Source organism: Haemorhous mexicanus, chromosome 2, assembly GCF_027477595.1.
Source record: "Haemorhous mexicanus isolate bHaeMex1 chromosome 2, bHaeMex1.pri, whole genome shotgun sequence".
Classification (NCBI taxonomy): domain Eukaryota; kingdom Metazoa; phylum Chordata; class Aves; order Passeriformes; family Fringillidae; genus Haemorhous; species Haemorhous mexicanus.
In genome coordinates this window covers 47,829,969-47,847,229 of record NC_082342.1, presented here as the reverse complement: position 1 = coordinate 47,847,229, position 17,261 = coordinate 47,829,969, and the positions used below count along the sequence as shown (strand labels likewise).

The 17,261-nt window shown below is 41.4% G+C and overlaps 1 protein-coding gene across 1 annotated transcript in view; it reads right to left on the bottom strand.

Annotated features, from left to right (window-relative positions):
* Positions 1-427: 427 nt before the first annotated feature.
* Positions 428-17,261, bottom strand: part of ZC3H12C (zinc finger CCCH-type containing 12C) — a 38,814-nt gene continuing 21,980 nt past the window's right edge. Inside the window, exons 3-6 of the mRNA XM_059838674.1 lie at positions 7,563-7,702; positions 4,632-4,866; positions 3,651-3,757; positions 428-2,904 (exon numbers count right to left, since the gene is read on the bottom strand). Of these exons, the coding sequence (XP_059694657.1) occupies positions 1,508-2,904; positions 3,651-3,757; positions 4,632-4,866; positions 7,563-7,702 (1,879 nt within the window). The 3' untranslated portion in view covers positions 428-1,507. The remainder of the gene's footprint in view (positions 2,905-3,650; positions 3,758-4,631; positions 4,867-7,562; positions 7,703-17,261) is intronic.

The following is a 17,261-nucleotide window of genomic DNA, read 5'->3' as shown; positions in this document are numbered from 1 at the left end:
ATTTTTCATATATATATATATAAAAGCTTAAGAGGTGCTAGTAAAACCCATGACTTTAAACCAGAAATATCCCTTACTAATGCTAAAACAGACTTGGCTTGTCTGTTTCTAAAACTACACTATTTGTGGCAAGAATCAGGCCTACACAATGCAAAAAGCGAAAAACTAACTCCAGGAACACAAATGGTATCTTCTCTCCCCCCAACCCTCCCCTCCCCAGCAAAAAAAAAAAAAAAAAAAGAAAAAAAAAAAAGAAAAAAAAAAAAGAAGTTTAAGTTAATATTTTGAGCTACAATATCATTACCATAGTGCAGATAATAAATGTTGCATATCCTGAACACACAAAACCTTTTCAGGCCAGCCTTGATAAATAGCAAGAAAAATCAAACAGTATCTTAAATACAAAACTTGCATTGAGATAATTAAATTCATTTAAAAACAGGTAAATACTTTATGAAAAGCATATTTTATCCAGTACAGTTGTGCAGCAATACAAAAGAAAAACATATAAAACAACTAAACAGGGCCCTATGATTTCAGGTCCCCATCTACTGACCAGAGATACACAGAGCTGGGTAACAACACACGGGAACTGAAAAAGGGCAGCCTGGCTTGGGGTCATTCTGAGCATTTGCAGTTTCTCTTAGCTTCCAAGGGGGCTGCAAATTCTCAGTACCTCTGAAAATCAGGCAATAAGGCTTTTTAACACATCCATAAATAAGTAAAAAAAAAAAAAAATTTCCTCCTCTGTTTGCGTCTGATCTTATTAATTGACTGCATCAACAAAAATATGTAACTATTTAAGCAAAACAAAGAAAGCAATGAAAAGTGCCATACTATAAATTACCAATATATTGTTACCCATTTCACTGTTAACTGGTAACTCAATTATTTGTTTCAAAAAATGAAGTCAGTGCTGTAGGAAATCTTTGTTTTCTACAAACAGGTGATTACAGCACAAAAAAGCTCACAAAAGCAAACAAACATACATCAGACATACTCGTGGCGGTTTAAAAAGTTCAGAAACTTGGCTTGAAAATTGGCTTGAAAATTGCCTGCCAGAAGTAGCAAAATCCTCATTCTGGAGGTTAATATCTCACAGCCCAAGGATAAGCATCCAGCACGTTAAAAAATGAAACCAGAAATCCCAACAAAATGTAACAATGATAAGAAAGTGCTGCATATAAACCCCTGATGCACCAAAGATTATAACCAGAGACCACAGATTTTTTTTTTAATATATATATATATATATTAATTTAAACTGGAACATACTCCAGATGTGAAAATAGCCATTTAAAAATTTTCAAACTAGAACACAAAACTTATCTGGTACTTCCAATGCATGGGGCTATACATACAGACTCCATGATACAGTATTTCACATAAACGGATTACTATATAACCTCCTTGCTGAGAAGGAGATCCCAAATGCTATTGTAGCAAACCTCCCTCAGCCTTAGAGCTGAGCTGAAAACTAGGAGACACCACAAAGATGCGTCATCTCTCAATACCCTAGCTGAGATTTCTCCACTAAGATGGCAGCGGCGAGCTGCTGAGCGTCCGTCACGTGAGGGTTCTTCTTCATCACCATCCTCACGAGATCGGGGGGGAAGATGTTGCAGAGGTTAATGTAAACCTTCTCCCGGGTGTCTTGGAGCCTTGGGGGGTCTTGCGGGATTCCACAGTAAGGTACGCGCCAGGGCTGCTCCTGCTGCTCGGGAAGGCTTTGGAAGGCGAACTGCTCGTAGCATGGCTGCGTGGGGTTGCTGGGCAAGGAGTACGTCTGGCGGTAGCCGTAGGCATCCATCCCGTAACTCTGCCTATCCCAACCTCCCAGCCCTTCCTGGCCAGAGTAAGGCTTCCTGTGTCTTAAGGGAGAGTTTTCGTACAAGCGCGAGTCTGAGATGCTGTCTATTCTCGTGGACACCAGGGCTCTCCCCAGATGCAGCGCCTTCAAATGAGACGAGCTCTGAGGTGCGGAGTAGTCATTGGGACAGCTGGAACGAGCACTGACTGCTGGGTGCTGCAGATGCCCAGCCATGTACGGAATGGGAGATTTGTGGTGATGCTTTGGTTCTTCGTGGCTGTAGCTCTGCACTCGAGCCAGGGGCTCGTGGTAGCTCTGTAGGAAGGGCTGAGCGTTAAGGCGGCCGTGGGCGTGCATGTGCTGGCACTTCAAGTTCTCCTCCAGCTGTGGGTCGGGCGAACTCATGTAGGAGCGGTCGCTGTAACCCACGTAGGAATCGCTGCTGCCACAGCTGACGCTCCCCTCGCTGCTGCAGTCGGAAGCCACGGAGCTAATCCGATAATCAGTGTCCAAGGAGAAGCGCCTCTCGGGACTACGCGGTCCAGACATGCTGAGATTTGAATATGCACTCAGCATAGAGTAATACCCTACGTCCACCGGAGACTCACATTTTGGATACTGGTCATAAGGCATTGGTGTTCCATGATTTTTGGTTGCCATCATCACTGTAGGAAACTGTCCCTGTGGTCTTTGATCCTGAGGTGGGAAGTGAACTCCGGATGGAAGGCCGTTAGTTAAAGGTGCAGTACTTTGGGGTTTTCCAGCAGAGGAACTTGGTATGCTAACTAAAGAAGGTACAGACCTGGTTTCCAATTTGTTTTTGGTGGGAAGCTTTTCCTCCAAGTCTTGATAGACTTGAGTCCTTATACTAGGATCCGATTGCCTCTTTGGAGCAGCGCGCTTCAGCTCTGAAGTGCCCTCGCTTTTAGTGCTACAGGGAACGCTATTGCTTTTTACCAGTCCTCCTTCACTTGTAGTTTTGGCAGCTGTGCTCCTAGACATGGCACGAAGTTCATCAGCTACGGATCGCTGAGGCTGATTTCCTCTTTCTGGATGATAGTATTTGCATTTGTGTCCATAGGTACATTTCTTCCCTATTAATACAAACATAATCAGATTTTAAAAACTCCAAACAAAGTCTGTTAGCCATCAAATAACAGAAATGCCCCTCATTTGAAGTTTAACTGTTGGTTTGAAAGATCTTGCAAACAAGATTGGTTTTGTCCAACACAGGGTGTGCTCTAAGAGCTCCTCTCCTGTTATGTGGGGAAAAAAGAGGCGGTGGTAGTGTCCTGCAGCTCTGGGAATGCAGACCAACACTACCAGCCATGTTTTGAGCTGGATATGGCACTGCCAGGGAGGCTGTACACACCTGCTGTGTTGAGCCAAGGCAATATAGAGGGAGAAAATTTATTTGGGAAGTCCCACAGACATAAGACCAGCAGGTTTCAGCTCCGTCAAGATGCCTGTAGGAGTGCTCAGTACCTAAATTTCAGATAGCTCAATTAATTCTCTAGAAGAAAACCCCAATATCTCATGACACTAGAAAAGGGTTTCTGAAACCTGCAGGATTTAGGGGCTGATTTGGATTTATTCTAATGAATGATTAATTAAGTTGCTCCTTTAGTTCAACTAGTAGACAGAAATGTTTTTTAAGTAGCACATGAAAAAATTGCTTCAGTTTCCACCATCAGCTCAGCATTTCAACCCATCTCAGGCTAAGACAACAAGATTAAAACCACTGTTAAAGGTTTTTAAATAGTTTTGGCAGTGTTAAAATAGAGCAGGATCTTGGTCCCCAGTCCCAGTACATAAAAATTAATGGGTTAAATCAAATTACCATATGGACATGGTTGCTTCTTATGCTCTGGCACAATAGGCTTCTTCCTAAGAAAATTGTCCAGACTTGGACCATGGCGGCCAAGAGGATCATCAGGAGGCATAAATCTATAAAGAAAGAACAAAGTATTATGGAGGCAAACAAGCCTTTTCATACTTCTCATGCAATGACCAAGAACCTCATGCTTTGCTACAACATAACCTGCCATCCTGTAGTTTTTAAATCTGGGAACCTCAAGAGCAGGTTTGGAAGGCCATTTTTCTGCTGCAGGTACTGCCTTAGAGGTAGGTCACAGGAGCAGACTGTGTGGACACCTCTAGACTGCTACAGACACCTTTGGTCCAGCTCAGCTGATGCTTTGTGGCAAAGCAGGGCTGCAAATAACCCATCCTGAATTCAAAAGTAAGGGCTGCAATACAGGCAGTCCTTTCTTAAAGCACCACTACTAGCTTTGCAAAACTGCGCTGATGGCCTAGGATTCTTGCATCAGCATTCAGGCACCTCAACACAAGTGCCTGCTTAGGGGAGGGACACAAAGCCACCAGCAGTAACTGCAGTGGATCTGTAGGCTGGGGTACAGTTATTATAGATGGATCTAATCAGACAGTTGAATTAGAGACCCCCTGAAATTCATTCCAATTTGGGTTTTTCTATGACTCTAGGACTTAGGAGTCTAACCACAGGCATTCAGAAATGTTGGTTCAGTATATCAACAGAGCTGGAATATTACACCATAAAATACATCAAATATACATTGGCATACACCAAAGAGGAAAAAATAGCATAAAAAGACATAAAAATGTTGCTACAAAAACAGTTTCAAACACTTCTAATCAGAAGATCAAATTTATGATTGACTATTCCTCCTGTTTTCCTTCATATACTTAATGATCTGGGTGTAAGATGAAAAATTTGTACAAATCTTCAAACCATCCTTTCCTCAGTTATTTCAGTGGCATATGTAAAGACACCATGACTTACTTGTCATTAACAAAAGAATACATCAACAAGCGTTCATCTATGAACTTCTTCCATTCTGGCTTTTCATTAGCTAGATCCCTGTAGTTATCATTAGAGACAATGATGCCGTCTGACTCGAAGGCCAGCTTCACTATAAATCGGTCATCGTAGCACACCACCCTCCTGCCCTGCACGCGCCGGGACGGAGTGAACACGAGAATCTTCTCCTTCTCTAATTTACGTAAGATTTCTTGATCTACAAGGAATAGGAATCAAAAGGCAAACAAGAAAGAAAAGAAAAAAGTTTCTTTAGCCTCTAAAAATATTAGACTCAAGGAAGAAAATCCAAGCATTTAGGACTAAAAATGTCTTATAGTTCACATATGATATCTGAACTTATAGTCAGAAGTCAGCTTCCAATACTTTCAAAAAACCCTAAAAACAAATCAAAGCCTCCTGCTCCACACCATTTCTCTAAGACTAACACAGGGGACCTTGTTCATGTTCCTGTGGCTCAAAAGAAGAACCATTTTATCAAAATACCTGTGCAAAACTTCTCTGGCTGAAGGGGGCATTTTAAACACTACTGAATACGAAGACTATACCCAAGTACAGCCACGGTTTTCCCATAACTGAGATCCTTGGCAGAGCCAGCAAGAAACATCTTTTGAAAGAATTCCAGTAGCTCATATTAATGGGACTGTCTCATGAAAGTCTCTGCCCATCAACAGAAGGGGTACCCACAAAGACTAGAAAACCCACATTCTGTACAGGCATTCAGGTTCTCCACAAATACCAACAGCATTCCCCAGAAAGGCATCTGATGTAATTTTGTAACCAACAGCAAAAATGGTGGTCGTTTGTTTTGGTTTGGTTTTTTTGTTAACACCAGTAATAGTTTAGATTTTATCTTTCCTTGAATGGTTTACACATGTATATGTAAGTTCTTATCAAAGCCAGACAGATTTCTGTTCAATCCTTCTAAATAAACATATTTAGCATTTTATGTAGCTCCTTCTTGTTCTACACAATCTGTCACTCACATATCCCAAAAGTATTTTATTTTCCCTTTTTTCTGTGTAGAACCTGGAGTTCCCAAGGAGCTTTGAAAGACAGACCTCAGGCTATGAAGGAAGTTGTACCCAGTACTGGGCACCTACCCCTTATGTTGATTCTCCTACCTATCACTCTCCTTGGAGCAGTGATAGGAGAAAATGAAAGCTATGAAGGGAGAATACACGAATAAACTAGGCAACATATAAAACAGCAGAAGATGCTTGCATAGTGAATATGAGTCATGGCTAATAGCAATGTTTAAAATCTCAACTCAACTGTTTTGTAGCATAAGAAACTTGACAGGGAACATGTTCCATCTGGGAAAAAAAATATTCCAACAGGGAGAAATACAGCATTAATTTTACATATAAGCAATATATTTAATACATGCATTTATTTGCTTAGTAGAACAAGCACAAGATTGTAAATGAAATACAACCTTTTTGTATTCAACCCCCCACAATGAGTGAGAGTGAGATGGAAGGTGATTTTTTTTTTCCCTGCTAAGAAAGAATAAAAAAAAATCTGCCATGTGATTACTGGTGGGCACTGGTAAGAAGGATGAGGCTGTTGTTCAGTCCAAGAGGCTTCTCATGGTAATGCTGACAGTCTAGAATCATCCCCATGTTAGTCATCCAGAGCTTTTTCAAAACTCCAGCTGGCCGGGTATTTTAGGTGCATATCTCTGGAAACAGAGTGTTAGCACCAGGTATTTTACATGCCTGGTAGCACACAGGTTTCCTGCATCCTTAGAGGAAAACAGAAGATGCAATATTTTTACAGAAGATACAATAACCTACTCTGATCTTGCTACCATTTTCAGAGTCCATGATGACACATGGAAAATTGATTTCTAGGTCAATTCTAGCCTTGCTGCTTTCTTGAAACACCTTTTGGGGCATTTAGCCCTACACACACTTCAAGTAGATGTCACAATTAGAAATGGTCAAATTTTCATTACTTAGCCAATGCTCTTCTCACATCCCAAACACCAGTACAGCAAAAGAGAATGGCTTCAAGAGGAAGGCTCCACACTGCCAGTGCCGACAGGGTAACAGCAGCTTTCCAAATGTTTCCTTGTGTTAACATGCTATATTCTAGTAGCAATCAAGCAAATGGAATGAAGTGTTGAGAGGATCTTTCCAGATATTTGAAAATGCACATGGCAATCAAAACATGCTTCTGTATTCTTTGAGAAGCTACGGCTATTAGTCTCAAAAGCTTCCCCTCCATTAATGGTAGCTGTGTTGCCCCCTCCTGCTAAAATAAACAAACCCTTCCTCCTCTCTAACTTCTAGGGTTTTTTTAATCCCCAATTCCTTTCTATCTCAACTTTAGGGCAGTTGGAGGATGTCTCTCCAACCTCCACAAAGAACCTGGTAATTTGATGAAGGAATAAATACCTCTACATCAGATTTTTTTCTAGATAAACACATTCGAAATTAAAATTTTCAAAAGTTGTCTATTTGCTAATAGTAATGACAAAGAGGGAAGCCATTCCCTTTCTGTCTGGATAATTCCCATAACCCAAAGCATGGGCAGTGACAGGCCAGCCTGGCAGAATCTGCTCACTACAAGAAATAATCCCCAGCAAATTAATAACTTCAAACCTCTTTGCTACTAATGCTGCACGGACATGGAAGATTTTAAAAAAGGCAATTACATTCTTCAAGAAGTAAGCAGCAATCGTATGGGAACTTAAGCAGATGATCAGAACAGAACAGGAGGACTTGGTGAGGGCATTGCTTTGTCTTTATCCTGCCTATAGATCACAATGAAATTACTGCACCAAAGATACTTTCTGTTACAGCCTTTCATTGCTGAAGGTTTGTTCATTTGAGCAGTAGCACTCCTGCCAGGCAAAGCACTGAACAAACAAGCGAAGATAGAGCTTACCTGTTATAAGAGCATCTGGTCTCGACTGTTCTTTCCTCCACGCTGGCACAAACACAGTAACATCCTTGTGGCCTCTTTCCAAAAACCAATCTACTGCCAATTTGATTCCTCGACAAGAAAATACTTCTTTGTTCCCATGGCTGAAACACACACATTGAAATTCTTTATTAGATGACTTTTCCTATGACCATAAATGGAGCTCAGTAAAATGCAGATGTCATAGCCACGCTCTTCACTTGCTCTATGGTTTCTGAAGGCAGCTGGGAGTCTGTCTGAGCTTTGCCCAAACACAGCCATCATTTCCAAAACGGTGTGGGAGAGTTTCCAAACATATTTATAACCTGTACACAGATTTGATGAGCAAAGAAAAATATAAGTAGGGGTTTTCAAAAGTCCTCATAGCCCAACTAAGAGTATGGGGTGTAACAGGCAGCTGAAAGACTTGGTGAGGGAAATCAGGAGGTCCAAAATATCAACATGAGAGTGCACTGTGCTTAGGATACGGCAGCAGATGAGCATAGGTGTGCACAGCAGCAAGGGAAGGGACAGCAAAGCCAGCTGCTGCAGGAGCTCCACAAGGTCCTGTGTGAACAGGGAATGAGAGAGGAGAAGGCCTCCAAGCCCAAGGGGATGGCAGGCACTCAACAGGACAAATTAGGCAAGCTGGAGAGACTGTCCAAAATCAACATTGGCAAAACTAAGAATGTGCTTAGTATGTACTTCAGAAGGAGAAATTAACGTGTATTTAAAACACTGGGTAGAGACAATTAATTGTGATCAGACAAAAGCAAAACAAAATATGTGTCTGTTGTGCAATAACTGTCTGCGGTAAGGCAAGAGACGCAATGATGTCATTTTCTAAAGGCAGACAAGTCCTTGCCCTACTTCTACATCCAGTTTCAGGCATGACATTATAAAAGACATAGATGAAATGGAAAGGATTCAAAAGAAAGTAAAAGGAGACCTACAGGGAAAGGCTGAATGAAGCACATTTAGCTAATCTGGAAAAAAAACAAGCAGCTTATGGAAGAACAAACCAATCTTCCATGTATAGGAAGTAACTGAAATGGAGGGCAGCAATCAACCAATGGGTGTCCACAGAAAGGTTCTGGGAACAGGGAGCTGCAGGATGGTTGCTGTGAGAAAAATCTGGGATTGTCGCATGATGGGCACACCCAGCTCTAGCCAGCTCCACAGCACAGGAGATAGGAATGAGGGATCAGCATGGCATGAGGATGAGGAGCTGCTTCATGAGGAGCAGGTACACCCCCAGAGGGACGTGCACACTAGAGAACAGGGAAAGTGCAAGCAGGAAGGAGCAACAGAGAAAAACTGTGACATTCTGACCCCAGTCCCCTGCACTGCTCACAGCTGCTCTGAAAGGACTGACTGCCACCTGCAGCTGTGACAAGGTGTAAGAGTGATGCTGTGGTGACGTAGTGAGAAGGACACGCTTGGAATGAAGCAAGCCTGGAAAAGGGGAGACAGTCTTTCCCCTAAATATTTTAATGTTTGTCTTTTTTGTTTCCCAATACCTGATTTGGAATTAAATATTTATATCAACTGGCTATAAATTAAATTGAATTCCCCAAGCTGAGTCTGCCTGACATAAAAAATTACATGATGAAGGATCTCCCTGTCATTATTTTGAGCCATGGGTTTTCTTGCTTCTGCTCCTCCCGTTTTCTCTCCCATTCTGCTGGGAGGCGAGCCACAGCCAATCCACTACAGTGCCACTGGATAAGGACAGAAAAGTCCTTAACCAGAGCTTGGAAGAGTTAGCACTATGTTAGCAAAAGCTTTCTCCCTGATCTGTGGGACAGTGTGGCCATGGATTTTGGGATCTCCTCATTGGACACTTTGCAGAACAAGGTAGACAGCTCCTCTGAGGCCTCTAGGTTCTCCGTGCACAGGAGACAAACAACTTTTGTGACATCCCTCCCAACCCTGCAGCTCTGTGTAGCAGAAGAAACATGGAAAGAAGTATGGGGCATGAAAGAAGCCATCACCTTTCACTTGGCTGGCTTGTCATGTCTAGCAGGTATGCCACAATCTGCTTTCCAGAAGGGTAAAAGACAATTCTTTGTCTATGATTAGTGAAGGGGACAATATCATGACAGATAGCCACAAGGGAATTTAGAAGTCCCTTTCTCCTTGCATGTCTTTGGGGAAATAAAACACCAGAAAGTTATTTTAAAACTTTTCCCCCCTCAGTAGGAAAGCAAGTACCTATTTTTTCCACTTTTCTAAACCATAGCACTGCTGTGTCTTTCTTGACACTGTGGGAGCTTGAGTAATTGTGCAATAGACAAAGTGCCAAAGAAAAAGTGAGAAAACTTTTGCAAAAATGTTCCGATTTCAGAAGCCTGAGAAGGAGGTGGTGTACACTTGCCCCTGAGTCAAGAGAGAATGAGTCATGGCTAGCACTTCTTACAAAGCATCATTCTCAGCAAAGGCTAGGTTGAACGTCACAGGTCCCAAACAAAAGGAGACAAAAAAAAATTATAGGAAAAAGGAAAAGAAGAGCCCACTACCATTAACTGGATTTAAGCGAGGAAGTGCCCCACTTCGTCTTGTAATGAAACTGGAGACAGTACCTATAAACATAAGCATATACTCTGATATTGCAATTGTTGCCAGCCATAATGATCAACGCTTGTAGATTTTAGCTGCCATGGGGCACTCAAAGGATAGTTTAAGCCCATCTTTTGTGCCTTTAGAGCTACACTAGGAACATTGTCAGAAACAATTTATCTATGTACCTCAATATCCCAGCTATAGTTATAGGCCTCTGCAGTAACACATTCCCTGTTTTCTATGATCACATCACACAATATTGTCTTACATCATAACAACACTGTAATAATAGAACACAGAGCAGTATTTCTTTCTAGGCATTGTTTTATACTATACAACTCTTCTCATGCTTGTTTGGCTGCAAGAGTAGTATCTCTGTGTATTTCAAAACTTACCAGGAATAGGAAACCAAACCACATATGGATGTTACACACTTAAAGTGCACATGCACACAATGCATAGCAAAAATGGCCAATAGTATTTCATCCATGGTCTAATTCCATCTTCCCTTGACAACACAAGATTGGGACACTTGGTGCACATTCCATGCCCAGGGGGCAGCCATAAGGCCTCCTTTGCAAAGCCTGAGAATAGAGGTTACTGCTCATGCTATCAGAAGGCTGTGTGCAATCATAAACATATTGTAATCCATTTTAAAACAGTCAGGAAGATCTTGTCCCAGCTATGAAATTCCACTGGAATCACTGTACTGTGATTACTCTAAACAATCTCCATGGTTTCAAGCAGATAAACCCACTTTTCACTCCTGACAATGCAAAAGCAGTGTGTTAAACTACATTTTAGCAGCACTATGTTTCTTTTGCAAATCTGAGAAATAATTTCAGGAAAAAAAATCCTGGATTCTTGGAAAAAAAAGGATGTTCTTGTCTATTGCTTTCCATCAGGTTGTAGTTCAGGCCATGCTTTTAAAGGCAAAGGGAGGACCAGGCAGTTCAGCTCCTTAGTTTTCTATTGCATAGTACAGACTATTAAAATTCTTTCATCCAGAACAGAAGTTTTAAATATACTTAAACTGCATGAAACACAAGTGGGGAATGCATTACAATGCATATCAGCTATTCTGCACTGCTGAGCAAGTGAATTTCTAACTTGTATAAATCTTCACTGTTTATTCTGCCCCTTCTCAGACACATGCCTAAGCTCAGATCTGAGTGGATACAAATTCCAAGGAATTGAAATAATTAGTGAGAAAGTCTGTGAAAGAGATGTGCAATTAAAATTTGTTCTTTTGTTTTGTTGTTAGGCAGATTTGATGCTCTTCCTTGTGTGATCTTTGTGCTTCATCAGCTTTATGATACATCATATGGTGAAAAGACTGAAACCATGCTGCTGCTTCTGACTTATTTTCCTTCTTAGTTGTGAAAAAGATAAATGTTTGTACTTCTTTGTCAAGAAACTTCCTTTTAAAAATCTCTTTCCAATCATTAGGAATATGAGAAAGCTCAGACCAGTAAGTTGACAGCTGTAGCCCTGGGTGAGATACGGGTTGACAGTACTTTGGTTCTAATTGCTGACTATGTTTCATCTACCACTCTCAGTTGCAATATAAAGTTTATTCCTTTAGAAGTACCTATTTCTTTTTCATATCATGTATGAACGATTCTTTTAACCATCACATTTATATTTGGTCTGCTGATAGTTGTAATTTTATTTTTAAATGAAAGAAAATAAAGTAGCATGTCTCCTCAGCAAAAAAATCAATCAAGCATTTTTTAAGTTAGGAGTATTAGTAAAAAGTGTAAAACTTCTGATGAGAACACTTCACTTTCATTTTCTCTGTTACCTTCCTAGACCCCAAATTAGATTTCTTACTGACTTTCTTGAAAAGTATTGTGGTATACATGCTTAAAAGACTATTTAGAATACTTGCAAGACTTCTAGTGTCCTCCAATACAACATCCAAACCCACACTCAGATTCTGAAAGCTACAGAAAACATGCACATTGATGGCAAGAGGTGAGGTCTACAATAATGTCTGCTGCATACAGGTCTTTATACAACTGTAATCTGGACACATCCACACACCTATCATGTAAAAGCATATTGACTAAAAGCAAGGACAAAACCAAAACACATACCTGACCATTACAAGTTATTACAGAGTTACCAAAATATTTTCTGCTATCATATCATGGGAGGAAGAGTGTTCAGTCCACAGCACAGAAAGAGAAGAATTTCCATCTTGTATCATATCAGTGACTCATAACCCTGGCAGCCTGGATTTGTAACTAGCCTCATCCCTTTTTAATTACTTTTTTTAAAGCTCCTAATTCCATAATCACATGAATCATTTGTCCCAAACCATTTCTCATTAACCTGAGCCTTCTATCAGTCCTGCATTTGCTCCCTCTATATAAGTATATTTTGGTGCTGACATGAAGCAGATAGAACAGGTGCCAAATGTTTTTTTTTTTTCCATTAGCCCAAATGACTTCAATGCCTTGAGGTGTTTCAAAGAAAAAAGCCTTGGAAGCTGTCACATATTTCAAGATACCTTTTGCCTGTAGGGTTTCCAAGGCTGGAGCACTCTTCAAGTGCAGCAGGTGCTGTCTCCAGCCAGAACTGCACAGGGGTCTCTGTCAGAGCACGAACCACACACTCAGCACTTGAGGTCAAAACAGGCAAAGAGAAGCTACACTCAAAGCTGCCAGTGACAAGCTCCTATCCATGTGATTGTTACTTGCTGGAAAAATATTTTTATCTATTCCTTAAAGTGACTTCTCAAAATAAACCAAAAAAATAGATAGACAGTAGTACTGAAAGATGAATGTCTGAATCAAGGTACCAAGATACAACCACATCTACCAAACTCAGCAACACAATTTGAAGAGAAGATAATGCAGCAACACTGTTAGTTTGTTAAAATAAATGAGCAATTAAACTGTCACATGAAAACTCCATGTGGCATAGACAAGACAACTGAGCCATCATCCTGACACAAAGGATGCAGTTGTGGAGAACCTTCTGTGTCAGTAGGATATCAGTGAACCTTTCACTACAGCCAAATTACCTGCCTCAGGGTTAACACCCAGGACCAAGGCTCAGTTGTTGGAACAGAGATGCCTAACACTGGTTAGACATCCCAGTGACACCTTCTCCAGCTGAATGCCACTCCTGAATGGCACTGGGGGCTCTACCCATGACTGTCAGGCTTGGGTGTATGTTTCTGGTGCCACCAAGCACCTACAACACCCACAGCTGGTAGGGTGGCTGGGCATGAAAGCTAGAAGAAAATTGTAAAATACCTGTCTTAAAAAGAGGACTGTACTTAACTAAAAACCAACTCCCCAAATCAGCACCTTCCTCTTCCCAAACAAAAATGAGTACACTGTTTATCTCATGCTATGTTTTCCCTTGTGCAATGATGCACAATCAAGGACCACTTAAATACACAAGCCAAGGTTTTCCAGGAAGGGAAGCTGAAATGCATCACCTCCATGGCCTGAGAATCCCAAGGGTAAAGTTTTCAGAGGAATCTAATTGACCAAAACAAGATCAATTGATTTCAATCTGCAAATCAAATCAACATGATCAAAATACTTTGATTTCTTTGCCCATAAACTTCTGAAAGTTGTTGTCTAAAACTAATAATAAAGCAAGTAAAGTAATCAAATAATTTTACATCATGTTATCTTCATGTTGCACTCTCTGTAGGCAAAGCAAACTTATTTTCTTCCAGTCAGTTTTCAGCATAAATTTTTATATATATTTGAAACATTCTTTTTACAGTCAGCAAAGAAAGTCTGAAGGCACCCAGTACACCCAGTGAAAACTATCAAGGTCCACAATAGCTTTGGGGATTATCTAATTTGTTGTTCAGCTCTGATTTTAAGTTTATATACACAAAAAAATTCAGTCTCATCTATAAGAGCATTCTAACAAAAAACCTTTATGTTTAAGGCTTAAACTGTGGGCATCTTTCCTCTTCTGAAAAAAATTAACAACACCAAGAAAGGTAGAATAACAAAACAAGACCAGATCTGAAGTATCCTATAGGAAGCTAAATAGCAATTCTTCAAGTCATAGCTTGCAAAAGTCTGCTTTCTGCTATTCAGTTGATAGAGGGCATTTTCTTTGTTTTTAAAACTTCAGCTAATTCATATTATTTAGACCATATTGTAGCTTTAAACTTGATATACACAAGATGCATTTGATGACTCATTTACAGTTTAATGCACAAATGACAAGCAGTGTCATAGGAAAGTTTAAGGAAAGCTTTCAAAATGTTACCAAAAGGCAGAAAAAAAGACTGTTGGGTTTTTCTGAATCTACAGTTTGCTAAAACAGCTTGTCTGTAACAGGAGTAGTCACCAGACGACTGGCATACATGCAGGCTCTGGCTTGCCAGAGTAAGTTGTTCTGACCCAAGCTGCCTTCTGTGCTGCTCAAAGGGAATTCATGAATCCATCCGTTCATGAGATGCAACTAGTTCCACAAATATGAACCTCCAGTCACATAATCAGACATATCCTTCCCCCTTTGTGTTGGATTGAGTTCTTCTCCCAGTGACAAAAACATCAAGTTATATTAGCATGTTGAATGGAAAAATAATCCTTCCTGATTCCCCCTGCTCTCTGAATTAGGAAGGTGAATCAACTCATTTTGCAGCTGCCCAGTCACTAGATGAGATGCAGACAGAAAAGCATCCCTGGCAATGGGATAGAGGCAAGCCTAAAAGTAAATCACTCTGTGTCACTCACTGGATGTTTTGTGAAACTACATCCTTGATTAGTCATGGAATGGAAACACAGGGTAGCACAGTGTTTGATCCTTCCAGAAGAGGAGAGCTGTCTCATCCTACTTGAATTACTGGACATCAGTCACCTCAACCTTCTCCACAAAACTTTCCCTCCCTGTCAAATACCTCTTTTAAATGAAAATTAGTAGCTCTTATCTAGAATAATTCTAATAGTAAATGTTATCATCAAGTATGTGCATTACAACAATATGGGAGTAAGAACATAGATCACAGTTTAACCATTCCTGTGATAATGTGTGAGAAAGCTTCCAAGAACACCTCTCAAAAGACTATCTATAGTCTTGCTTAGGGCACAGGCCCATTTTCCTTCAGCAATTCCAGAGTGAACTCATTGGCCACAGCTTGGAAGAGCAAAGACAAAACCGTGACAATTTGTAGCTACACATAACAGGACCCTGGACATTTACATATAGAAACCCGAAGAAGATTGAACTGCAAGTGAACTCCTGTCTCGCCTGCATGTAAAAGCTGAAATCTTTCCACTGTTTGAAGTGCTTAGTTACTAGTACCTATTTTTGTGAAGGGAAAAAGACAGATCCTGTGGGCAAACAAGTGGTTGCAATACTGGCGCCAGCAGCTGAGACACATCTTTTACATGCATGGGACCGGCTTTCCTAATCAAGGACTGATTTCTAGAAAAAGGTGGGATGCACTGGACCAACCAGCTAGTTGGCAAAGATGCTTTTGTTCTGACCAACGCAGCAAGGCATCAGTAATCCAGGAAGTTTCTGGAGTGCTTTTGCAGTAACTTCTTAACAAGGGTGCCTGAGTACCTAATAAGTGCACCAGCTGGGCCTCATACTTAGAAACAAGAGAGAAGGAGACTGAAATGGAAAGGTCAGGGGCAGCCTCTGCTGCAGAGACCATGAGAGGCAGATCCTGCGAAGAAAGAACAAGGCAAAAAGCAGATTACAAGATCAGAATTCTGGAGAGCAGATTTTGGCCTACTGAGGAGAATCCCGTGCAGAGAAGAGTGCACAGGAGAGATGGCGGATTTTTCAAGGATGAGAGCTTGCTCATGCCAAGCTCATGACTGGCCCACAGCAATGTGCAGGAAGTTGGGCCAAAGTAACAGAACAAGACTTTCCCTCAGCTGACTTTTGGGAACATCGAAATAGGATATTGCCAGGCTGCTGGGCCCTGGCTGAAGGGTGTTAAGGGAGCTGACTCATGACATTGTATGGCCTCTCCTGGAAATTTTTGAAAGGTTGTGGTGACTGGGGATATTCCTAATGTCTAGAAAAGAGCAAATATCCCTTCCATTTTAAAGGGGGTAAAAAAGGGTAATTCAGGGACCTACAAAGCTAGTCAGCCTCACCCTGATCCCTGCAAAGGTGATGGAGCAAATTGTCCTGCAAACCATTTCTGCAGGTAGATTGGATGAAGATGACTGGGAACAGTCAGCATGGATTTATGAAGAAGAAATATGCTTGAGCAGCCTCACAGCCTTTTATGGTAAGATGACTTGTTCAGTGGATGAGGACAGCAGTGGACACACTGTTTATTGTGGCTTTAACAAAGCTTCTGACAGCTTTGTTCCTGTAGCAGCCTTCTCTTACCACAGCCTCACTGACAAATTAGGGAAGTAGGGGCAAGGTTAGAGGGCAGAGTTGGAATATGACTGAACTGCTGCACTCAAAGGTGATTAGTGGCAACAAGTCCAGTTGAAGGTCAATCGGTATCTGTGTACTCTAGGGACTGGCACGGGGGAATGCATTGCTTAACATCTTCATAATGACCTAGATAACAGAACAAAGTCCACCCTCAGCAAGTTTGCAGAGGATGCTCAGCTGGGAGGAGAACACCAGATGGGTGTACTGTCATTCAGAGGGACCCTGGTCAGGGTAGAGCAACAGGCCAACACGTACCTCAGCCAACCTAACAGAGGGAAATGCCAGTCCTCCAGCTGCAGAGGTCTAGTGCTAATCATCAGTACAGGCTGGGGGCTGATCACCTGGAAAACAACTCTGAAGTGAAGGACATTGGGGTTCTGGTGAACACCAAGCTGATCATGAGGCGCCAATGTGCATTTGCAGCACAGAAGGCCAACAGCCTCCCAGGCTTCATTAGGAAAAGCGCTGCCAGCATGTCAAGGGAGGGGATCCTTCTCTACTTATGGATATGGAGTGCTGGGCTCAGTTCTGGGCTCCCCCATACAAAACAGACATAGACAACACTGGAGAAAGGCCAGTGAAGCACAACAAAATTAATCAAGGGACTGGAGCACCTTTCATACAAGGAGGAGGGGCTGAGAGATCTAGGACTGTGTAGCCTAGAGAGGAGAGGGCTTGGGAAGATCTTATCCATGTGTCTAAATACCCAATTGGAAAAAACAAAGGGAA